The following is a 25,652-nucleotide window of genomic DNA, read 5'->3' on the forward strand; positions in this document are numbered from 1 at the left end:
GTTCCAGGAATTCTCTGACTCTTCCTTTGTCTCCCTCACCAGCCCTTTCCTTCTGCCTAGTGTGTGCATGGATCTGTGCACGTGCAGCACATGTTCCATCCTTTTGTAGCTGGCTGATAGGATTGTCTGAGGTTTGGGGAATGTGATGAATCCTCACCTTTAACAAAGGTTCCCAGGCTCTTCTCACTTGGCTTTTCCCATCTTTCAACATCTGTTTTCTCCCTTTGCCCTTTTCTCTATCTGGTGGTGAGATGTGTCTGTGGTAGAGAGGAGAGGGTGTCGTTAGGACCATATCCACCATGGTGATGCTTCCTGGTGCTGATACTGTTGTAGTGTATGGGTTCTGGCAGCATTGAGGGTGCCTGTGCACATGCAGATGCCCTGGTGGATTCTCTTTATCTAGTATTTCCTGAGCTCTGGCTTTGGATCACATCCTGTGTTATGCATTTTATGGGCATTACTTTGTTTAATTCACACAACTGCTGAGGAAACCAAGGCACAGAGAGGTCAGTATGAAGCCATATAGCTAGTAGGCATGGAAGCAGAATTTAAACCCTGGCAGTCACTCCAGAGCTGGCGTTTGTAACTACCACCTTCTACAGCTTCCAGGCCCCATTTGGATGGAAGAGCCTTGTGAGTCAGTAAGCGAGGAGTGCAGGTGGCTGGAGATGGCATTTTCCATTGGAAGTATGTGCCTGGAAGCTTGTGCCATGTAGTCACTAGATTTCAAGAACAGACAGCATAGACAGACACCCAGCTGTCTGCTAGACACAGGGTGTCTAGTCATCTTGGGGTAGGGAAGCACCATGTGGGCGTCTCCTCTTCCTGGTTGGGCTCGTCCCTCCCCACACACGTTGCCTGTTGCCTCACTGCAGGAGGGAGCCCTCTCATTTTCCCTGGCTCAGTCATCATGATCTTCAGGCTGAGAGCCTCCTCCCTGTGGTTCAGGCTCATGACCATCTCCTGGATGACTTTCTGTGCAGCCCTCAGCTGTGCACACCAGGGAGGTCATGTTCTGGGATGATGCAGAAGTTAAGACCTTGATGAGAAGAAATTAGAAGTGAAGGGACAGCAAGACTGCCGCGTTTAGAGAGAAAGTAGAGTGTGGTGACTGTGCCTACCCCTTGGCACGATATGGGTCTACTTTGTTCCTTTGTCTTGCACCCTGGTCCTTAGATGGGGCCTGATGCTCTCTGCCATTGCTGCAGTGTTGGGCCTGTGATCACCAACCTCCCTGACCCCTGCCTTTTGTTAGGAGGTGTTTTAAGCCAACAAATTGCAAGGAGACCTTCCGTATAAGAACCAGAAATCAGACCACCTAACACTTTGGAGCTGAGTGACCCTTGGCTCCTTTTCTCCTCTGTGATGGGTGTAGTCTGTTCTGTCCTGTTTCCAGGATGGTTTGGAGATAGGAGGCAGGGAGGAGAAGCAGAGTAGACACCCTGGACTGGGCTATGGAGCCCTCCTGCCAGCCTCCTCATTTGTACTGAGAGAGCCTCAAAGCTGAATCTAGGCTGGAAAGCAGGAGTCCTTGGGTTACCACCACTGGTGCTACAAGCCACACACAATTTGGGGAAGGAGGATCACTTTCATGGGCTTCTGCCTTTGATTTCTCTTTCTCCAGATGCACAGGCAAGTATGTCCTGTACTGCCTCTCCCATCGTCCCCAGGCTCTGGCCAGCTGGGCTGTGCCTTCACTTGTCTGCCTGTTCCTTTTCTAGTGAAAGATTTCTTTTTCTGTTATTATTGCTGCTATTATTGCTACTTAAATACAAAACCCATCCCTGATCAGTACAGGAAAAGCAGACAGGCAAAAAGACCATGAAAAGCACCACCATCTACCCAGAGAGAACCATAGTCAACACCTTGATGTATATCCTTCTGGAACTTCTGGATCTTTTTCATTGTATATGTATGTTTTCCAACTTTAAAAAAATCCTTAGCATTTATCCATGTTGGCGGATACATTTCTATACCATTATTTTAAAACTTTTGAGAATGTATTCAGTAAAAGCAACTTACATTCATGCAGACAGTACTTATATAAAAGAGCAAAGTTCATCTTCTTGTAGGCCTTCTCTCTGAAGGGGACAAAGGAAGCATATTGGATAGCCCTACAGAATTTGTATATTGTAATTTTTAACTGACATAAATAGAATCATACTGTACTCATTGTAGTTTTATTTGACTAAATATAAAATCTTGGAATTCTTTCCAGATCCTTGTGTATGGCTATATCTTATAATTTTTTATCTGCTGTATTATGTGGATGAAGTATAACTTATTTAACTAGTCCTCTGTTAATGGACATTAATGTTTTCAGTTTTTTCTTTTAGAAAATGCTACAATGTGAATTCTTATCATTGATTTGGGATATACTTGCTAGCACTCCTGTAAGGATGCAACTTTGGTAGCATAATTGTTGAACCAAAGAGAATGTGCGTTTTTAAAAATTTTGAGTTGGGGATGTATTCAGCATAGAGCACTTGCCTGGCATGCACAGGACCCTGGGTTCCATCCCAGCACCACATAAATGAATGAATTTATAAATACTGCCAAATTTCTCTCTCAGTAAAATGAAGGAACTTTATTTTTAAGGCCAGTTGTGGCTTTCTGAGAAGTCTTCAGCCTCTGGTGAGAGCAAGACTTTGGGAGGGGGCTGGAACACCTTTCTTTCTTCAGGAGCCCGTTTGATTCCCTGACTCCTCCTGCAGTCCTTTCTGTGGATCCAATTTCTCTCTCAGAGTGATGTCCCTGGATTTTTACTATAATATTTTCTCCTGTGGTGGAGGAGAGTGGGTTCCACATTTAGAGGTTGACTGTTTAGACTCTTGCCCCCAACTGACAGTCTCCCAATCCTCCTGTGTAGGTGGAAAAGGGAGTCTAGTATTTTATGCAGCCTGTTTCTTATACATCATTATTGTTGTTTCCAAGGACTGCTTAATTTTTAACCTTGGTGGCCAGGCCCTAGGTTTATGGGGCCTTTGTTTGGTCATGCAGTGGGCCATCAGCAAAGCTGGTGGGGAAGGATGTTAATGGGACTTCATTAATGAGATGGCAATTAAAATTCTTTGAACATGTTGTTTACATCAGTCTGCCAAAGCTGAACTGAAACCCTCCAGCCACAGGATGGAAAAGCCATCGGATTTCACGTGCTCATGAAGAGAAATGGGCTTTTTTTTTTTTTTTTTTTTTTCTCTCCCTTCAGTTGATTGAGTCATTTGAGACCTTGGAATGAAGTAATTAAATTAAGGGCTACAGAAAAATTTGGCAAAGCATTTAAAATACATGAACCTCTGACTCAGTGAGGGTCTTATAAAATTGCCATCCCTGTCCCCTACTTGGTATCAAGAAATGGTGGTTGTTGGGGGTGGTTTACCATTTTTGAACACTTGCTGGGGTACACACACTTCATAGGCATTGCCTCATTTTGGTCAACTAGCTATAAGAGGTGCCTATTATTTTCTCAAATTATAGGTGAAGACCCTGAAACTCCAGAGAGGTTTAGTAACTTGCCCAAGATGGCATAGCTTGTGAGTGGCCGTGCCACGGTTTACAGTGAGGCTGCCTGACTCCAGCGGCCTGTGCTCTGAGCCCCACTGCTTACCTCCCCACCTGCACTTGCTAGTGCAGCCTGTCTGCTGCTGGCAGTTGCCTCCCTCCTTCCTCCCCTTGATTTTCTCTTCTAATGTGAAGGTAGCAAATGCAGCAGCAGTGCAGACACAGATAGCTTTTGCTGCTAGCTCTTCTCTTTTGGGGAATTTTGGGACACTTCCTTTGTTCCTTCTATTTGCTGGGTAACAAGGAACTTCAGTGTTGCATTCTTGGCATTGATAACTGGGGGGGGGGGGTGGCAATTTTAGTATAGCCCTTGGCTCTGTATTTGTGCAAGAGGGAAGAGAGAAAAAGAGTGGAAAGACAGGACAGTGCATGTGTTTCTGGAGTCAAAATGGAAAGGAGAGTCAATATGGAAAGAAAGCTCATTTCCTTCCATCCCTGGGGAGGGTGTATGTAATTATATTTAGTCTGAGGGCTGGTGGTTGTGGCCCTTCTGGAAAGGAGTCAAGGTAGGTGTCCCTTACTTCCCTGTGGCAGCAGGATCTTCTCCCTGAAGCAGAGAGATTGTGGGCTTGGAAAATCAAATATTGATTCAAGAAAGCTTGCCTCTGCTCTCCAAAAATAGGATAATGAGGACCAGAAGAGAGAGACTGAAGGCAGTTCTATTTCATTTTTTTTTTTTTTTTTTACCTTGTCAGATGTTTTGATTCTTTGTGTGCTCACCTGTGTTGAGCTGAGTTCTCCTGTAGTTTTGACTAGTGGTTCAACTCAGGCACTCACACCTGTTTCCGGGGCCATTGGTCCTGGGGAATTATAGGGTTAATTTCATCTCTGCAGGTCAAAGAAATCCCAAGTGGGCCATCAGTTCCATTTGTTCTGGACTGATAGCTTAGATGATCCAGATCAAAGGATTTGGTCTACTTCATCCCATAAAGAGAAAGGAACAAGCTTGGGGCTAGCTTGGGAGGTTGCCTGAGTCTTAGACAGTCCTGAAGAATGTGGAGTTAAATGCAGTAATTATTCTAGAGTTTGGTATTGAAGATTCAGCTTCAAACAAGACAGACTTGGTCCCTGTCTTTTTGGGGCTCCCAGTCCCAGTATGACAAAAAGACTTCATGTGATAAGGCAGGGTGGTTGGTGACGTGACATTTCTTGTTTTGGGGGAATACCACTCCATCTAGCCTGGTGGAGAAAGTTTTTTTTTTTTTTTTTTGGTACCAAGGATTGAACCCAGGGGTGCTTAATCACTGAGCCACATCTCGAGCTCTTTTTTATATTTTATTTAGAGACCAGGGTCTTGATGAGTTGCTCAGGAACTTACTAAGTTGCTAAGGCTGACCTCTAACCTGTGATCCTCCTACCTCAGCTTCTTGAGTCGCTGGGATTATAGGTGTGTGCCACTATGCCTGGTGAGAAATGTCTAATTCATGGGTTAGGTCTGACTTTGGAACCTAGGACTGACTCCAAAATGCCTTGAATACCTTTCTCTTTCTCTCTCTCTCTCTCTAGCACCCCAGAGAAGAATTCTTATTTTATGGTATCTATATTGAACTTTACCCCCAGTGGCTTCCTCAGGACTGGTTTTTATGATCTTAGGGACTAAGGTGCTCATCAGAATATTTGTTATAATCAGATAACTTTGGTCTCAAAACCTAGCTCTACCATTTACTGTTGTGTGAAATCAAGCACATGCCTTAAACTATCTGAGCTTCTGTTTCTCCATCTATAAAATGGGGATGTTGATAGGCACTTCACTACTGTTTGCTAGCTACTATGAGGAGATTCCTCAACCTCCTCCACCTGTGTCTTCAGAGAAATCCTTTTCCTGGGATGCCACCAATTTTCTCATCCTTTTAACACTGGGAAGATTGTGTGTGTGTGTTGCATGGTGGGGGAAAATACTGGAAGTTACATGCTGATTCTCCCTCATCTCCATAATTTCTCATCCTAATGGAAAGGAACACACACATAATGTTTCATTAAATAGGACCTGGAACTTAAACTTTGCGACTTAAAGTCTAGCTAGTTAAGACTATTAACTAGAATCCTTAGTTGATTGACACCTGTTCCTCTGTTTCTACTCTTGGTTAAGAAGAAGCAAAAAGACAAGAAAAAGTAGTATATTACTAGAGCATGCCCCTGCAAGGGGCTAGCCTATGGTTAAAAAATGCCCTGCTCCATGCCCTTATGGCTCTCCCTGAGATCTAGCCTCACCTGTCTCTCCATTACATATCCTGGAGCCTGGCACAGGTCCCCATACTAGTGAGTACTCAGTAAACCTTTGTCAGGAGACTGACACAGTACAGTGTAGGTGCTAGCTGGACTCCACTACTGCTGTTCTCTACATGTGCACTGAATTTTCCTTCTTCCCTGCTTTTGTTTGTACTTGAAGTGCCTCTCCCTGTCATGGCCCAGTGAACTTTGGGTTAAAACTATTGATGCTTTTCCTTGTCTTCTTATGAGCCAGTAGACCCCTTGTAGGCATCAGCTTGTTTTCTTTCTTTTTTGAAGAAATGTTGCATTTGGTATATCAAGCATCAATAGTTATCTAATACTTACAATGGTCTCAATAAATATGAGTTTTATGTATTTACTTATTTGCCTATAATACCTTTAATGAGATATATGCTGTAAGTAGTCCCATTTAGTGGGTAGGAAAACTGCAGCCAGGGGAAATTTAGTAGCTTGCATTACAAATAAAGTTTGTTGAACTTGGTTGGTAAGACCTTGCAGGTCCACGGCCCTATAGTCCTAGAGATGTCTTGATGCTATGGAAAAACTTTTCTGTTAGAGTGGTGCTGCCCTAGAACTGGGCTGTGTGAAACAGGAATGTGGGCTGGTAATATTCATCCTTCATTTCTAAAGAGCTTCTTAAAGATTCCAAAGTGGATTAATATATAGTCTCATCTTTGAACTTCAAGTGAACAGTCTCAAAACATAGGTCATGTGTTCTTCCATTTTATGGATGAGGAAGACAAAGTTTGGAAAGAAGTGCCCATAGGAGGTCATTTAGCCAGGTTTTCTCTTAGCCAAGGCTCTTCACCATGTTCTCCATTAGTACATTCAAGGCAAAGCAAAACGAACAAAAAACCAAGTAATTGTTAAAAATGACTCTCAGGGAAGTATCTTTTGGAAGCAGAGTAAATGCTTTCTGGGAAGCAGCTGTGAAGAGGGCTGACTGGAGCACACAATCTTCTACCAGAATCCTCTTCCCAGAAAATCAAGTTAGCTCCAGGGCATCCTGTTCTGGTTTCTCTCTCTCTCTCTCCATTTTTTTTTTTTGGCAGCACTTGAGATCAGACCAGGGGCTCATAGATGCTAGGCAAATGCTCTGCCACTGAGCTATATCCCCAGTCCTTTTTGTTATTTTATTTATTTGTTTACTTATTTATTTATTGTGGGCTGGCTTTGAACTTGCAATCCTCCTGCCTCAGCCTTCCAAGTAGCTGGGATTATAGGTGTGTGCCACTGCCTGGCTCTGTTGTTTCTGAAGTGTTGCTAACAGAAATGAGACTCTGGCCAAAGATTCAGGGGCTCAACCCTGACTCTTCAGACTAAAAGGAGAAAAGAAGATGGCGATTTCCTGCCTCTCCTTATTTTCATCCTTCCTCTCCAATCCACTTTTACTTATTTAATTTTAATTAGTTTAAATCCTTGAGTGGTATAGCATCACATATATTCTGTGACCTTTACTGGGAGATTTCTTCCAATTTTGGCACAAACAGTGTCAGTGTTTCCACGGGCATAATTACCTTACTCCAGATTAGTCTGGTTTTTTTCAGTTTGCCTCCAGGAGTCACCATGTTGTTCTTTGTTTTGTACACATAACTACGTCCCTTGTCCAAGTAGAATTTGTTTCATCTTGGGCATAAACACCAATTTTAAGAACAGTTATATGCTCACTTTGGTTTCAGAGACTCTGCTCATAGCCAGTAAAAGTGGCCCTGTACCATGGCCTTCCGGATGAGTTTGCCTTGTATATGTCCTCTTCCTAGCAGACCTCACAGCCTCCAAGAGCAGTTTCCTTCCTCAGTCCCTTTCTTGGTTGTTTCCTGCTCATGCTCTGTAAATTTCCTGGGTCCCTGGGCACCAACCTTGGATGAGAGACTACTGACCATTGATTCCCTTATTGCATACTCTCTACAAAATACTGCATCCCTGGAGGATTTCTGGATAGGATTTCAGGGGAAGTTTCTGTATGAACAAAGAAGCAGTCCACTCTGGATAAAAGGGACCTAGATTAAATCTGGCAGGCCCACAGGGCTAGAGATGATATGTGGGATGACTCCTTTCTGTCTTCATTTAGCTCTGAGGCTTTCTGGTTTGTTCCTCATACCACCTAGAATATGCATTCCTACATATCCATTGTCTTTCTTTTTAAAATCCAAGCCCATTTACTTTTGGCTTTGTGAACTGTAAGGAAAAAAATATTTTTATTTTTCACAGCATAGAATCTTACTTTCTTATCTTCTCCTGTTCTCTTCATTCTTTTCCCTCTTCAAATAGTTCTTTACTCAACCAAACACAAAAGTGGGAAGGCCAGATGTGGCTCTGGACCATAGAGTTGTTGCTGTAGTGTACAGGATTCTCCTCACCCTAAAAGCCAGAGGCTTTCCTGCTGACTTATAGAGAAGCAGAGACGAGCTTCCTACCCTACTGACTCTAGCAGTTGTTTCCCTTTATGAAGAATCTGACTTTTAGGTCAGGTGCAGTGGTGCATAACTAAAGTCTCAGTGATTTTGGAGGCTGAGGCAGGAGGATCATAAGTTTGAGGTTAGTCACAGCAACTTAGTGAGACTTGGGTCTCAAAATAAAATTTTAAAAAAGCAGAGGCAGGCTAAGAGTGTGGTTCAGTGGTAGAGCACTTGCCTAGCATACATGAGGCCCTGGGTTCTGGCCCAAGCATCATGAAAAGAAAGAATCTGACTTCTAGGTTTGTCTTATTATGTACAAACATTCCTGAGTTTCAGGATAGACAGGTTTTAATAGTGTTGATAGAGATATCATTAGGCTAGTGAGGAGCAAGTGGAGAGCCCATTTTATTAGTGAAAGATGAGATTGTTTATAACTCGATCTTTGAGAACAAAATATCAACATTTAAAGAATCTGGCATGAAGTTGGGAATTCACAACAGAATCTGAAGTCATTTCCATATAGAAAGTTAACAGTGATTTTTGCAAAAAATAATTATATCTTAAGTTCTTTGGTTTTTGAGAAGTTGATGAGCGTGAGATGGGCTTACTCTTACTCTGATTTTCTTTTTCATTATATAACTGCAGCCAACTTGATATTTTAACAGACTCCCAGGGCTGGAGGCACCTTGAATCTCTTTTAAGAGTCTAGCCAGAACAAGTGGGGATGCTTTCCGTTAGAACAGGGTGATGAAGCCCAGAAGAGAATCCAAGAGGTTACCAGGTTGGGTGGGGCTGCAAAGAAAGAAGAGGAAGGCCTGGAGGGTAAGGAGAACATGGTGCAGGGTGATGAGAGAACTGAGAAAGGAGAAAGGTCAAGGGCAAATGACAAAGGTCCTGTGATCACCAGAGCTTGGGAAACTAGAAATTCTCTACCTTTGGGTGAATTCACCTTGGAAGAACTTGTAAGACACTTACAGATCCATTCTCTTCGGGGCAAAGGAGTGAAGCAAGACAGGCAGTGTTACTCCCATTTTACAAAAGGGAATTGTGAAGCCCAGAGAAGTGATGCTTTTGTCCCAAGGGCACAGCTCATAAATGGCTAAGCCAAAATTTGACCTAGGTTCCTTCTTTCTGAAGTGGGTGGCATTTCACTGAATATAATGCTCAGTACTAGCAGGATGATGACCCAGGCAAATGTCAGGATAGGAACTGTCCCTGGAGTTTTCCTTGTGTGAACCTCAGGCCTGTGGGTGTTGTCTTGTTCTAACTGTCCCCAAATTCCCTTCCATCTTAAAGCTTTACAGTTTACAGCTGGATGTGAGGATGGTACTGCCGGTGAACCAGGGACTCACTATAATAGGTGTGACGTTGGGCAAGAAATGATGATCCCATCTTCTGATGATCTAGTGTTGACCACCTACAAGAATCCTCAGCAACTTCTAGCCACCCACCTGTGCTGACTCACTTGGGTTTGACTGAGGTACAGGGGGCAACTGTGTTTGCACCTTGAGAAGTGAGCTCAGTTACGTAGGCAGGTCCCAGTGGGGCTCTGCAATGACATTATTAATCTCATGGAGCATGAAAAATATATAACCTCAGATCTCTCTGCTCCATATTTTTTCATTGATGTTTAGAACACAGGATCACATAGGGTGATGCATATCTGTGCTGCTGAATTAAAAAGCCAGTTTCTCTCTGGTCAGATTCCTCTTTGTCTCTCCCTCTTCCTCCACTCTGGCCCTCCGGCCTCTAGCCTAAGTTTACAGATTGGCATGGCCTTGGCTCGTGGAAGAGCAGGAGTGTGCTATAACTTTGTTTTCTTAATTTCTTTCTTTCTTTTCTTTTCTTTTTTTTGGAACAGAGCAGCACTTTCCAGAGGTGATGCTGGGAGAAGAATTTCTTAGCCTAAGTCTGGACCAGGTGTGCAGCTTGATATCCAGTGACAAGTTGACCGTTTCTTCAGAAGAGAAGGTATGGAGTGGACTTTTGGTGAAACTGGAGCCTCACTTGTGAGGGTCATGGGATGAACTTGTGGTTCAGTAAGATCTTTTTTTTTTTTTCAGAGGAAAAATAAAAACTTACTACTTTTTAAATCCTTGTTAAAAAAAGAGGGGGGTGGACCCTTTAAAGAAGACATGACAGAGGTGATGGGGGTGATGGCAAAGCTGCTTCTTTTTAGTGTGTACTGCAGTTTGTCAAGCTCTGTGTGAAGTCTTATGTTCTTGAGTCCATTCGGCCTTAGCTCTGAGAAACAAACCTTGCTATCATACCCTTATTAAAAAGAGGAAACTTAGTTCTGATTCCTCTTCTACCAGGAAGAATTTCTTTGCTCCAGGGGACATAGTCTGTCGCAGTGAAAATAACGGAGGCTTCGTGTTGGCCAACATCTTCGGTGTTTGCAAATTAGCTGTGTGACCTTGGGCGAGGTACTTTGCCTCTCCTGTTTTCTTACTTGTACAGTGAGAATAATGGACCATATTCTGCCAGACCCTTGTGTGATTAAGTGGGATAATGTCGTATGTAAAATGCCTGGTACTGTACCTAGTAGGTACTCAGTCAGCACCAGCTGAGTTTATTCTTGACCTTGCACCTGGAATTAATTTCTTGCTCCCAGATAACAGGATAACATTGACCTTGTCCTTCTGTTTATTGTAGTTCGTTCTAAGCTAATCTTACCTCCCATACCCAACTATTAGGTCCCTAATCTTACTCATTTCTTCATCCTCAGTAAATAGTACTTGAATCATCTTGGTCTGCTTTTATGCTAACTTTTTATGCCAACTTGAAGTCCTTTCCTGAGAGAATATTCAAGGAAAAACCCTTGAAAAGGATTTTTCATTAGATCAAACTTCCCAATGGCACGGGTCTAGAGAATGGAGACATATTCACAGGTCCCTACCTGTTACCTGGGAAGGTTTGATGGAGAAAAAGAGCAAATTGTTTATTAGAACTGTGCGCCTTGAGTCCTGCAGTAGATCAGAAGGTGACTGGCACAACAAACTTGACACTTCCATTGGCAGGAGGCCTCTGCTTCCAGTGTCTCTGATGTGAAATAGCACCTCCAGGGAACTGTGCCTGGCCAGGACACAGGTCCTTTCCTGCCTTAATCTCAGGAGCTGAGAGGACGCCTTTGCTTCTTGCCAAGTGTATTTACTGTCATCTCTGGATTTTGCCCCCAGATGGACACAATTGGAAGAAATGGACCTGTCAATTAATTGACTGTGTGAATGATGAGGCAGTTGGTAAATTTGGGGCCAGTTTAAGTGTATTCTCAAGTGTAGACTGAGAAAATGGAAGTGGTCATATAAACAAGAGAGTGTTTGGGTTGACTGTGACCCTGCTACCTTGAATTTGTGCTGGCCCCTCCTGCTCTGAGATCATAAGTAAGTTTTCTTCAAGAGGGGGTCTGTCGGGCTGGGGTTGTGGCTCAGTGGCAGAGCGCTTGCCTCCTCAGCACCACATGAAAAAAATAAAGTTATAAAAAATTTTTTAAAACTTAAAAAAAAAAAAAAAAGAAGAGAGGGTTTATTTGTGCTTTTTGTGGCAAGATCAGTATTGTTAGTAGGGAAAGGCAGTGTGGTGCCCTGTTAGACCACTGGGACTTTGGACTCAGGCAGAACTGGTTCCAATCTCTGCTTACTGGCTGCATGACCTTGAGAAGTCACTGGTTTCTTTGAGTCTTGGCTTCCTGAAATATAAAATGAGAAGTCTAGTAGTACCTCCTTTAGAGAGTTGTTAGGAAGATCAGAGATAATGAATGTAAAATATAGGACAGCAGGCACTCAATAAATGGAGGTTGAAATAATTGCCATAATTCTCCATTTTGAGGCACCATTAATAATAATAATGGTATGAATTTTGTCACTTATAATGTTAAAATATGCCTTTGAGTTAACTGAATCTTTTCAGAAATAAACATGACTTTAAATGTACACTCTTAAAAACTGTCTGTAGTGGTTCTCATTAAGTCACATGCTTATATATGAGTTGTTCTTTCTGTATAAGCATTATGTTTGGTTCTTAGAAATTATGTATAAATTCAGAAGTATGTGATGATTTTCATAAAGCATATCATTCATGCTCTGGATCCGTTTAGTGCCTTTATACTGGCAATATAATTCATGAAAGAGTAGTAGGATTTGGTTTGTGTTTCTCATTGGCTAAACCCATAGTTTTATTTTCCCTTGACAGATCAAGTATTGCTGGAAGCTAAATAGCTAAAAACTTCTGACAATTTGATGTTTGTCATCTGAGTACTAGTCCTTTAGGCTCTGAAGATTCTGTGTCTGTTCCAGATTTTTTATTTTTTTCATGTGGTGCTGTGTCTCTACTCCCTTTAATCATATTGCATATGATAAGTGATTTCTTGTATGCGCGATAGCTTTTCCTTTCAATATTGTTTTACAGTGGGATTTTGTGAATGTATTTGAAGTAATGTTAGGAGTGTTAGTTTAAGTGAAAATTCAACTCTAGTTAGTGTTAATTTTTGCAGGAATTCAACTGAGTTCATTATCAAATAGCCTGTGTTCAGCTAAATCCTTACTGGAACAGCAATATCATGACTGACTTCTCTGCCTGCAGCCCACATGTATCTTTCAACATATGTTATAAATTACAGACATGAAAGTGGGGAAAAATTATGCATCCTAAGATAGGAGATGTGTGGTATTTTATTGTTAATGATGAGTGTAAGTAGTAATGGCCTGGCTCAGGCAGCTTGCTTCTTGCGAGTACTGGACAGGTTCTGCAGTCAGAGTGGCTGGGTTTGAATCCCATCTCCCTTACTTGAATAAGCACCCACCAGAATGTTTGTACCACATGGTAAGAGACTTTTTTTTTGTCTAATTTTCACTGCTACAGTAGTATGAGGTTCATGGTTGATACAGAAAATATTTCTTGAATGAATAAATAAAAGAACCTCTCTTAGGCTTAGTTTTCTCATCTGTGCAAGGTAGTGATTGTGCAGTATCTATCTTGTAGAGATGTTCTAAGAATGAAATAACACATGAGAAATGCCTAGAACACAGGAAGTGTTTGCTACTGTAAGATACTGTTATTGCTGTTATGATTATTGTCACCACTACTATAACTACTATTACTGCTACTAATAAATATTGACCCTGGCCTTTGTCAGGGAGACGCTCTCTCCAGTGCCCATGTTGGTTGGGGCTATTGGTGTGACCTGGGGTTCAGTGCCTAGCAGGGGCTGAGAGTGGTAGTGACCTTGCACTCTCCAGCTTCCCTGGCACCCCCAGTCCTTCTTCCAACATTGCTCACTTTTTCCTGGACTCTCACCCTCCACTGAACTCATGCTCCTTTAGGCCGAGGACCCTGTCGTCATCTTTGTGTCGTGTGCAGCGCTGACACATGCCCTGGGAGGCACTGTGGAGACGCTCCGCAGATGTTGTCTGAGGGAGTGAATAAACAGACTGGGGCTGGACTCTGCCCTGAGCCCGCTGAGAATTCAGGAATCATTTTAACATTTTTCCAGAGAATAGGGCAGATAGGTGAACTAGAGGGCAAGGGAGGTCTTTGGCCTTTGCCATTTCTCTCTTGTTTTTCCTTCATGTGGTATCTATTTAAAAATCCCTGTTACTTGGAGAGGACAGAAGGATTTGGTAGGTCTAATGGAGTCTTACTGTTTCCCTACCCCGCCTCACCCCACCAAGTTAAAGCCAAGACACAGAGGAGCCCTTCCTGGCATCTGAGTTTTTTGGGTGGGAGGTGCAGTAGGGTCAGAGCTAAGCTTGTGAGCAGACAGCCACTGAGCATATTTTCCTATGAGGGGCTCTGGCCTTGGGCATCCTTAATGTCCCAGAGGTTGGGTAAGCAACCTTCCAGGACCAAGATACTCTAAGGAAAAGAGAAAAGAGAAATGGATGTGACTCCTGAGTCCTAGTGTGTTTTGCCATTGAATTGTTGCAGGGCCATGCAAATTATTGGATTTTTCTGAATCTTTGCTTTCTTAGCTAGTGAATGTTTCTGTATCTCAGGAATTCCCCATGCTTTCTTAGGAAACACTATCGAGGTTTTTCAGAGACATCTCTGAGTGAGTACTAATGGGGAAGGCCTGCACTTTAGGTATAGGTAAGAAATAAATTTGTCGAATCTCTTTAAAAAATTAGATTCTGTGTTTAATGAGAACTACAGGTTAGTATTCTCTGTATAATACATTTAAAATGTGCTGCACTGCATGTCAGGAACCAGATTGTAGTATTTTATGTTCTGGCAGGGACTGTGTCCTTGTCTTCCAGGATCACTAGTGTTGCATGCCTTTCTGTCTGAATTTCCAGTCTTGGTGGAGGGATGCAGGCTGCTGGCTGTGGGATATAGACTGAAGAGCCATGGCCAGTAGGCTGGGCTTTAGTGGTCACTATGGATGCGTTATCTGGTAACCAACTAGGTACCTTTCACTGTCTAGGCTGAGATGTTGGCAGCCCTGCTATCTGCTGAGGTCAGTTTCCAGCTTCTCAGCCTGTAGATGGTGATCTGGCCTAGGTTCCTGACTCAGTGTTCTTCTTTTTTACTTTATTCTTTGGAGACTGCGATTCCATAATCACCTATGTGTAGAATACTACAGAGCTATGAACAAACATCTCTCTCTACGGCCCACTGTTCTCCAGGCACATTTTACACATTTTTTTTAAAAAGGTGAAGTTTGTATTGTGGTAACTTCATAGAGAAGTAAGATGTACGCACTTCAGCACTTCACAGAGTAAAACATTCACATGACCAGCACCCAGTCAAGAAGCAGATCCAGGGCTCCTTTCCTGTCAGTACCCCGAAGCCCAGGAAGGGTAACTGCTATTTGATTTCTTATACCATAGATGAGTTTTACCAGTTCTGGAACTTTATATATATGGAATAATGGAATATAAATATTTTTGTATTTGGTTTCTTTTGTTCAATATACTATTCAGCACATCTCTTTTAATCTCCACAGTGACTTGCAAAGCAGAGGTTATTGTCTCTGTTTTGCAGAGGAGGAAACTAAAGCTCAGTGAGGGACACAATTTGTTAGCACTACATAGCCTCACTTTGCCCTTTTTGAAGCTGTGTCTGCCTTTTAAGACCCTGCTCTTTAATGTACCACCCTGATAGGAGGACCCAGGGACAAATGACACCTAGTCTTCACTCTTTAGGAGCTCCTGTTTGGGTGGGCCATGTACTAGAAACATGTATCCATACTGTGTGGCTGAAAGAAATTATTGCTTATAATCAAAGATCAAGGAAAACACCTTGGACTTTACTCCAAGTTGTTGGGTAGGAAAGTCATATGAAAAAGGGACTATATGAGCTCAAACTTGGAAAATGAAAGTAGGATTTTTGGAAAGCCACTCATCTTGGAGGATAGGAGGAATAAAGACATAGAAGTCAGGAGTGCTTGTTGTACTTGGGGGATGGAGCAACCTGTGTAGTGAGAATTGAGGATCTTTGAAGAGGGGATTATGAGAGATGAGGCTGATTATGGAGTAGGGGTCTGTGAAGAGGAAACTTTCTTCTTTATGTTCAGTGTTTGGTCAACTGTGACCCATTAAACCACAATATTGCAATATGTTTATAGGTGCCCTCTCAAAGTTAGCTGGGGAATATGTGGGAAACTAGTTGGTCACTTTCCGCCTCACTTTGCCCTTTTGTAAGTGAACAACCTAGCTCTTCTGTAGGGCATTTGCGAGTCTGAGATTAAGCAACTACGAGAAAGAGCTCTTTAGGTATTGTACAAAACCTTGAGATAATGGTGCTGTCAGATAGTTGCATGCATTTGGATTGGTTTCAAGTCTGGGGAGCCTTCAAACCAGCAAGTAGTTTAACACCTGGCTCTCCAGTAAATAAATAAACCAAACAAAGAATAAAGTAAAATCTAAAAGTTCTGATTCATTTGCAGATTCACTTGCTGATTGGCACAGGGTAAATATATCCATCAAGGCTAATTTCAAACCACCAGCATAATGTCAGTAAACCCTCAGTTGGGAAGAGACATGGATAATGAGCTCCAGCTGCCCTCAGTTGTCCCTGTGACTGTGAGGTGGGAATATGGCTAACACAGCTCTTGTTAAGCTTTCATTTAAGAAACAAAACCAGGAGACTGTCAGAATCACTCTTGTGTCTACCAGTGCTGTCTTCTTGATTTAAAAGAATGGCAGCAGATTGGGCCTGTGTTATTGCCCAATCCCTGGGAAAGGAGCAGGATCCTCAGGGGTGATGTCCCAGGAGGTTGTGGAGGGCTGTCATTGATATTATAGCATTAAGAACTTGGTTTTCCAACTCAGTAGTCTGTCCAGGGTTTTTAACTAATTGTGCCTCTGAGATGCACTATTGCATAATAGTTTGAACCTCCATTTTGGGGGTTAGAGCTGAATTCACATCCCAGATCCACTACTTCCTGACAGTGTGACCTTAAACAACTTGCTACCTCTCTGAGGCTATTTCCTCATCTGTAAAATGTGAACAGTAACACCTCCTTCACATGATTTTTTTGGTGTGTGAATGAAATGAGATCATGCATGTCAAAATGTGTAATGGTGTGCTTGTTACTGATAAGGTTAGTCCTTCTTCCATCCTACTAACAAATAAGGTCCTGCTGGAACTTAGTCCCCCCTCCCCCCACCAATATTGTCAAAATAGCTTCTCCCCCATTTTGATGAGAGTCACCCTTAGGTGGACCCCTCACCTTGTCAAGTCATCAGTCACTCTGCCTTTTTAACTTGAGATCCCCTTCTTGATTCTCAAAAAACATTTTGAAAGCTGGAATCCCTCATTTTACTCAGAGGCATCAGGTCCAGCCTGACTTGGCTTCTTGTCCAACCAGAGGGTGGGACGGAAGGATCAGGCTAATCTAGTGTCCACTGGCCAAGTCTTGTGCTTACATCAGAAGTGTGGTGAACTGGGAACTGTAAAGTCTTTTTCTCTAACTCTTCTGCTCATAGCAATCTTGTAGCACCCAAGAAATTGGTCTAGCCACATCCATCAGTGAGGAAAAGATACTATTTCTTTGTTTGAAAACCCCACGTCTATCTTGTGGGTAGCTGATTATTTTACCACGGGATTCATGAAAGGTGTTATCATTTGAGAGGACATCATCCTGCTCCTGGGTATCTGCTTAGATTTTAGAGCAAAGGGTTAAAAAACTTTTCCTAAAACAGGCCAGTAGTGAATATTTTAGCTTTGGGGGTTAATAGATTTCTCGGCTCTGCTATTGTAGCAAGAAAGCAGCCCAGATGGTCTGTAAACACATGAGTGTGGCCATGTTCCAGTACAATTTTATTTATAAAAACAGGTGCACAATTTGGCTCCTGGGCTGTAATATGTCAACCCCTGCTAGTAGACATTTGAGAGGCAGCTAAGAGTATGAGCATTAGAGCTGGGTTTGTGGGGAATTCAGGTCTGCCTCTTTCTAGCTCTGGGACTTGGGCAAGTCACTTTATAAAGGGTAAGAGAAACTAGTCATTGGATTGCCATGAGAACTCAGGAGGAATTCAGAAAGATAATGTCCTTTATGGGAAGGGCTTTTGGGAATGGCAATGGATACTTTGAAGGCTAAATTTATTTAAAGTTTATTTGCTTGTTTCGTTTTCAAATGTGAAGTCTAAATGAAAAAAAAATACATATGTGGCCTTCTCTAACTGCTGAGAAGGTCACTGTTATTGCTGAACGCTGTGGCTTTTCATGGCTGGGTAGGTAAACAGTGCAAGTAAGCGGAACCAGTTAGACTAGTCAAGCCAAAAATGGAGATAAGGTTAAATATCGACTTTGTCAGACTCAGCTTGCTTTTTAGCTTTTATGACAATGATTAAGCTAGTCAATGGGGAAGAATGTTATCAATAAATTAACCCTGCGTACTCAAGGACTTGCACTTCATTGCTCAGCAGAGTTTTGTCAGCCAACCACTTGGAGCTTTACTTGGTAGTGTGGGGGAAGGAGGCCCAGAGCAAATACTCTTCTCCCCCTGCAAAAACTCTCTGTCTGGTGGAGGAGAGTAGGAAGAGGCGTGGATAACCACATGCAAGGCAGAATGGTACTGTGACCACCTACCTCCGCCCTCAGCAAGGCCAGCTTCTCCATCAGCCACCTGCTCTTCCCTCCAGGCCAGGATTCCAGCCCCGCTTCCCCAATCCTGCTCTCTGCTGCAGCCTGGGCAGGTCCCACCTACCTCCCAACAGACTTATTCTGAACTCATATGTCCATTCATTCATTAAAATATTATGTGCCAGCAAATAGGACAAGGTTCCTCATGGACCTTTTAATAAAGGGTTGGTGGGAGAAACGCATCGACAAGACAGTGCTGTGAGGGTAAGGAGCATAGTTGTATGAAAGTTTATATTTTAAAAACGTTCTAGACAAGGATGATTTCCATGGTGTTTATGTGCTCATGTCAAGATACAGGTTATTTTATTCAGAAATGTGAGCTAATTACAGAGGTGCATGCGCGCGCGCGCGCACACACACACACACACACTGTTCCTTTCCTTTTGCTTTGTTCCATAAAAACATGAAAATTATTTGTGGGGTGCCATGTGATGTTTTGAAACGTGTATACATCGTGTAATGTTTAAGTCAGGGTAAACTTACCTGTCTCCTCAAATCATCTTTTCCTTATGATTCAACATCTTTATGATTCAAATCCTGTTTTCTAGCTTTTTGAAATGCACAGTCCATTATCCGTAGTCACCCTACGGTATGACGCTACATCAGTTTCTTACTGCTCTCTAACTTTGTATCCACGGATCAACTTCTCCTCACCATTTGTCTTTGTTCCCTTCTTTTCCTTTCTGACTGATAACTTCATGATTCCTTGCCCAATTAAAATTATTCCTGTTCTGATTTAAGATATATCTAGGAAATGGGACTAAGTATTTTAGATGCAAAGCATTATTAATGTATCAGTACATAAAAAATATATAGTTAGGTTAAGAAAAATTGGAGTTTTTTTTTTTTTTTTCCTAGTAGATAAAGCTTTTATTTCAACTTCATGTCAGGTTGTAAATTTTGTTGCCCGCTCCTACCATTTCCCCTTATAATTTTTCTTTTTCCCTTCACTTTTTATTTGGAAAACATCAAGCATATTGTAAAGTTTGAAAGAATGCACATCTACATACTCTTTACTGAAATTCACTAGTTAATATTTTGCTTTATTTTTCTCTCTACAAAGTCGATGTTTTGTTTTGATGAACCATTTGGCAGTAAATTGTAGATACCATGACACTTCACTCCTAAATATTTTAGTGTGCACCTACCAGATATTATTTTCTAACCATGAAATCATTTTTTTTTAAACAATAGAAGTAAGTTGTATTAGACATTTTGCTGCACTAGATCTGTGACATTTGGGAAGAAAATTTTACAAGAATGTTGGAAGTACCCAAATTTGCTTATATATCTTCCCATGAGGTACAAGTGTGAAGGTTTGAGAAGGGCAACACTCATTTGGGTGGTCCCTGCAGGAGGTGGCCCCCTCCATGATTCATGTTTACACACCCACATACCCACTTGGTGCAACTCCAGGTAGAAAATGTAGCAGACCAGAAATGTGGGAATACAAAGTCCTTCTGGGGGCCTTATGGAGAAATGAAATTACAGATATTTGATTTAAACAGACCCATATATATTCTCTTTCTACACCTGTTTTTATGTATTTGGATAATATACTATATACAAATTAATATCTGGCATTTTCTCAATGTTACATGCATTTGCCATGCCATTAGATGAATTAAATTTTTAAAAAATTATTTATTTATTTATTTATCTTTTACTTTTTTTTCTATTTAGTTATGCATGACAGCAGAATGCATTTTGATTCACTATACACAAATGGAGTACAACTTTTCATTTCTCTGGTTGTACATGATGTAGAGTCATATCATTCATGTAATCATACATGTATATAGGGTAATGATGCCTGTTTCATTCCACTATCTTTCCTTCCCCCGCCCCCTCCCCTCCCCTCATTTCCCTCTACACAATCCAATGTTCTTCCATTTTTCCCTTGCCCCCCACCCCCATTATGTATCATCATCCACTTATCAGAGAAAACATTCAGCCTTTGGTTATTTGGGATGGCTTATTTCACTTAGCATGATATTCTCCAACTCCATCCATTTACCTACAAATGCCATAATTTTATTCTTCTTTTTGGCTGAGTAATATTCCATTGTGTATATATACCACAGTTTCTTTATCCATTCATCAATTGAAGGGCATCTAGGTTGGTTCCACAATCTAGGTATTGTGAATTGAGCAACTATGAACATTGATGTGGCTGCATCATTGTAGTATGCTGATTTTAAGTCCTTTGGGTATAGGCCAAGGAGTGGGATAGCTGGATCAAATGGTTGTTCCATTCCAAGTTTTCTAAGGAATCTCCACACTGCTTTCCAGAGTGGCTGCACCTTTGCAGTCCCACCATCAATGAATGGGTGTGCCTTTTTCCTCTTATCCTTGTCAATACCTATTATTGCTTGTATTCTTGGTAATAGCCATTCTAATTGAAGTGAGATGAAATCTTAGGGTAGTTTTGATTTGCATTTCTCTAATTACTACAGATGTTGACCATTTTTTCATAAATTTGTTGATTGATTGTATGTCTTCTTCTGTGGAGAAGCTCAGTTCCTTAGCCCATTTATTGTTTGGATTATTTGTACATAAACTCATTTTTATGCCTGAGAGATTTAACATTGATAACAGCAATGTTATCTACCATATAGTATCCAAATTTTCCCAGTGGTCCCCCAAAGTCCTTTATAGTTATTTCTTTTTAATCCATAATTCAAAGAAGTTTCATGTACTGTAGTTCGTTATCATGTCTCAAAATCTCATTAATCTATAACCATCTTCCTGATTCTTTTTGGTTTTTCATAATATTATATTTTGAAGAATTTGGCCCAACCATCTTGTAGAGATTTCAAACGGATTTGTCTGATTGTCTCTGTAGTATAATATTCAGGTTAAACATTATCAGAAGAATACACATTGGGGTTGCTCTGTCCTCCCCATTAAATCACAGTCAGGAATTTAAGATTGTCCTATTGTGGTGAATTTGATCCCTTGTTTAAGGTGGTATCTGTGTGATCTCCTGTTTGAGGGTATTTTTCTCCCCTGTTTAAGTAAATGTTGGGGACAATTTTTTGAGAACCGAATTTCTTGTTTCCCAACAACTATTGATTTTAGCATTCATCGGTGATCTTTGCTGAATCAGTTATCACATTGGTTGTTGCAAGATACTGCTTTTCTAATTTTGTCATTCTTTGTCATTTACTACTTTTCTCTAAAGAAGGGACCTTCTGATACTTTTCAAATCATCTTATGAATTAATGGTTTCTTTTTTTAATTCATTGTATTATGATCCATTAGTGTATATATATATATATATATATATATATTTTTTTTTTTTTTTTTTGGTGCTGGGGATTGAACCCATGGCCTTATGCTTGCGAGGCAAGCACTCTACCAACTGAGCTATCTTCCCAGCCCATATTTTTAAAACTAAGACTGTTGAGGTATGGCTTGTACACAGTGAAATACACAGATATTAAGTGTACAGTATGATTAATTTTGGCAAATGTATATGCCATATAGTGCCACCCTATAAAGATACATATCCATTACCACAAAAAAACACTTCCACCTCTTTCCCAGTCATTTCCTGACCCTCACTCTCCCCCAGAGCAGCCCTGGTCTCATTTCTTCATTATTTTCTTTGATTTTTGAGTTGTCCCAAGTGTTGGCAGTGAAGGCTCCATCCAGCTGGTTCTGTGTCCTTTGGCATGTCCTTGTTAATCTGAGAGCACCTTCTTGCTTTCTTGTACAAGAAGGTGTTTTGTTTTATTCTTTTTAAAAGTTGAAACCAATGATAGGGATGATATTTTAATAACTTCTCTGATAGTGGACTTTAGGTTGTTCCTTTTTTGTCCTTTTAAACACTTGGACACTTGTTCTTGTGCTCTCCTATGAGTGTTTTTGTAGGCTAGGGCTCCAGAAGTGGTATTTCCAGGCCACAGAATATGCACATTTATACTTTTGATTGATACTGCCAAATTCTTCCGTCTTCTCTTAAAGAGCCATATTTATTAAGTAAATTTCCACTAACATTACTGGTTTTCCCACAGCCTCACCAACACTGATTTTTTTTCTGTTTGTGCATGGTGGTGCAGAGTTTGAATTTAGCCTTAGTCTTGAGCAAAATAAGCATCCAAACCATCAATCCTCCTTTTGGTCCCAAGCCCTTCAGTTTTGATTTACATAGAAATGTAATCTCTCCTCAAAAGAGAGGTTAAGTCCAAGGAGAAATTTTTGCCTTCTCTGTATTTGTCACAGTCGTCATCGCAGCCAGCTCCAGGCAGAGGGCCTTCTTACTGTTTTCTCTCTGTGCAGGGGAGATAAGAGAGGAGAGGGATGCTGGAGGGGTGTGGCATTGCCCCCAGGACATCTGGTCCTCTGCAGCCACCTTTAAACATTTGGATCACAGTTATTGCTCTGTATTTCTACCCTTAAATAACTATTGGAACTGATTTTCATTTTAGAATGAACCATGATGATTCTGTGTTGGGGAGAGCAGGTTTATTGCATCCATGTGTATGTGTCTGTTCACTCTGAGAACATCTAATAAAAAAACCTTTTGTTTTTGTTTTATTTCGAATGTTGAATCTTACATTAAAAACCTTTGCATATGACTTGTAACATTTTTCTTTTTACATCTTGAGCAGGTTATTTGAAAGTGTTCTCTCTTTTCTTTATAGGTGTTTGAAGCTGTGATCTCCTGGATCAATTATGAGAAGGAGACCCGTTTAGAGCACATGGCAAAACTGATGGAACACGTCCGACTCCCTCTCTTACCCAGGGATTACCTAGTGCAGGTGCGTGCTGGCTTGTCCACCCAGACCCTAGGGACAGCAGAGGACACCCTGGTTGCATGGCGCGGTTGAGTTTAACAGGTGTTCTGTGTGAGTCAAGGGCACCAACCCACTGGGTTAAATTTGAGGTGTGCTGATGTAGAGCTTAAGAACTTAGGTTTGAGGTAAGCTGTGTAGGTTTCAGTCCCTGCTCCACTACTTACTAACTTTGAATTTTTATTCAAGCCTCAGTATCTCCTTCCATAGATAAGGTGTTATAATAGACCATCAGGGCTGTTGTGGAGACAAGTTTATGCAAGCATGAAGCCTGGCATAACAAGTGTTCTTTAAAGTTAGCTGCTTTTCCTGTAGATGCCCAAAGCTGGAAGGGTCATTTCCATAATGTTTCTATGTTGCCCTTCTGCCCTAGTTTTACACAAGTTGGATCCCAATTCAGGATTGTAAAAATCAGCTCTTCACAGGTGCCTAGAATACAGACTACCTCTACTTCTCCCTAGAAAGGAAAGAAAATTTAAGAATTATGGGATGTCCCTATGGTACCACCTGTTTCCTTAGTTAACCCTTGTAACCGGCCGTGAGGCAAATATTATAACCCTCTGTTTACCACTTTGGGACTTGAGGCTGCGGAGGTTGGGTTGCTCTGAGGTGTCACCTGCCAGCCTGGGGGAGTCAGGATTCAAATCCACTCTGCCAGCTGCCACCTTTGATGCTCTCCGTTCTGTTTATCCATTACATAGCTCATTTTGAACAGTAAATGGCATTAGACAATCTTACAGGCAGGGAGATGATAAAACCTAAAGTGTGTGAACCAAACTAAACATCAAGGCAGTAGGCCACCCCTCAGCCATCCCAGAGGATCTTTGAAGGAAGGAAGGGTACAGTGCAGGAATAAGAGAGGAGGCTTAGAAGCCTGACAGCCAGTTCCTGTTATCCTGTGCCATACGTAACTCCTTGAAACCTCAGTTTTCTCATTGGTAAAAATAGCACTTACCCTGGTAAGACTGGGGACAAAATGAGATGATCCACGTAAAGCCTGTAATGCAGTGATTGGTGAATGCTAGTTAATGTTAACACTGTGCTTGTGACTATGGATAACATGTTGTTCTCATGAGCACTTGTAAAGTCCTCTGCCTCTGACACTGCTGGCCACAGGTCTAAGGGGACAGTACAATGTCCTCTGCACCTCTACACTTCAGCCTTTGCAGCACTGAGAGAGACACCCTTGAAGCTTTTATAGGGGGGGGCCCCCCCGGCATGCTACCTTGGAGGGTACTACTGCCCCCTGGTGGTATCGTCTCCCTGCTGTAGGAAAGGGAGGCTGAGGGACTGACTCTACTGACTTGCACTGTCACTGTCAGTCTTCCCACTGTCTTGTGGGGAACTGACTGGAGGCAGAGTGGGCATCTGGCCTCTAGCACAGTGTTGCTTCTACAGGGAGGGTGGGCAGCCAGGGACCTGGGTTCCAGTGAAAGCTAAAGGGGATTTTAGAGATCCCTGGTCAAAACCTCCGTCAAGTGTCCACAACTGAAACTTAACAAAGATATTAGGAGATAGTTCCTGGGTAATTATGGAAAAATAGGATCTGGACCTGGAGAAGGAGCAGGCCAGAGACACAGGGCATGAGAACTGTTGTGTGGGACCCCTTTTCTAAAATGACATTTATTAGACGTCACAGGGTGAACACTTCTGGGAAGGGATGTTTCCCCAGCATTCATTGAACCTTGAAACTTCAGACCTGCTGGGGATGGCCCATCAGGCTGCAAGAGGACCACTGCCTGGCTTCTGTGCCTCACAGTAGCTAAAGTTTATCAGGCTTTTACTGAGCATTTTCAGATATTCTAAATTATAACATGCTGTGTTTTGATAATAAACACACATAACATAAGCTTTGTGATCTTGACTGTTTTTGAGGGTTCAATTCAGGGCTTTCATTATATTCACAGTGCTGTACAACCATCACCATATCCATTTCCAAAACTTTTTCATCACCCCAAGTTGAAACTCTGTACCTGTGAGCTCTCCGGGGAGTTCACGCGGAATGAGTTCTTTAGAAGTAGCTGCTTGAGCATTTTTTCTTCCTCCCTAGCTCTTCTAGAGATCCTCTCCCACGCTTTTTATTTTTTAACCCTAAAAATTTATGATTTTGTCCCATCTTGGTTCAGTCCCCTCATGGGAAGTTTAAAAAAGAAAAATCTTTCAAGGATATGGGGAGTTTTCTTGGGGAAGACTGTGCCCAGAGGTGGCAGAGGCTTTGACTTGCCAATTCTTCTTTTCCAGCCAGCTCCAATGTTGCCCAACGGGTGATGACTCTGGCCATATTTTCATTCCTAGCAATAGATGGGATCCCAGGAGAGGCTCAGCCAGGCCTTGTGCTCATTGGTTGGAGGGCTGAGATGATTGAAGTGGGAGGTCTTTCTCATTCTGTGACTGGACTTGGACTCCTCAGGTCAGAAACCTTGTCTTGTTCATCATTTTCTTCCTGGAGGCCAGCACAGGGCTGCCCAACCAGGAGACATCTAATCAATGTTAGCTCTTGAATGGAATTGATGTTTCCCACCATCAAGTGGCCTCCGAAGACCCTGCTCTTCATTCCAGATATGCCACATAGTGG

General features: G+C 41.9%; 1 protein-coding gene across 3 annotated transcripts in view; it reads left to right on the forward strand.

The window, feature by feature from the left end:
- Positions 1-25,652, forward strand: part of Klhl3 (kelch like family member 3) — a 98,502-nt gene that overhangs the window by 44,705 nt on the left and 28,145 nt on the right. For 2 of the 3 annotated variants that reach the window (XM_047556642.1, XM_047556644.1), the window contains exons 6-7: positions 10,054-10,163; positions 22,928-23,044. In XM_047556642.1, coding sequence (XP_047412598.1) covers positions 10,054-10,163; positions 22,928-23,044 — 227 coding nt within the window. The remainder of the gene's footprint in view (positions 1-10,053; positions 10,164-22,927; positions 23,045-25,652) is intronic. The other variant, XM_047556645.1, reaches the window with a different exon arrangement.

Source organism: Sciurus carolinensis, chromosome 6 (assembly GCF_902686445.1).
Source record: "Sciurus carolinensis chromosome 6, mSciCar1.2, whole genome shotgun sequence".
NCBI lineage: Eukaryota > Metazoa > Chordata > Mammalia > Rodentia > Sciuridae > Sciurus > Sciurus carolinensis.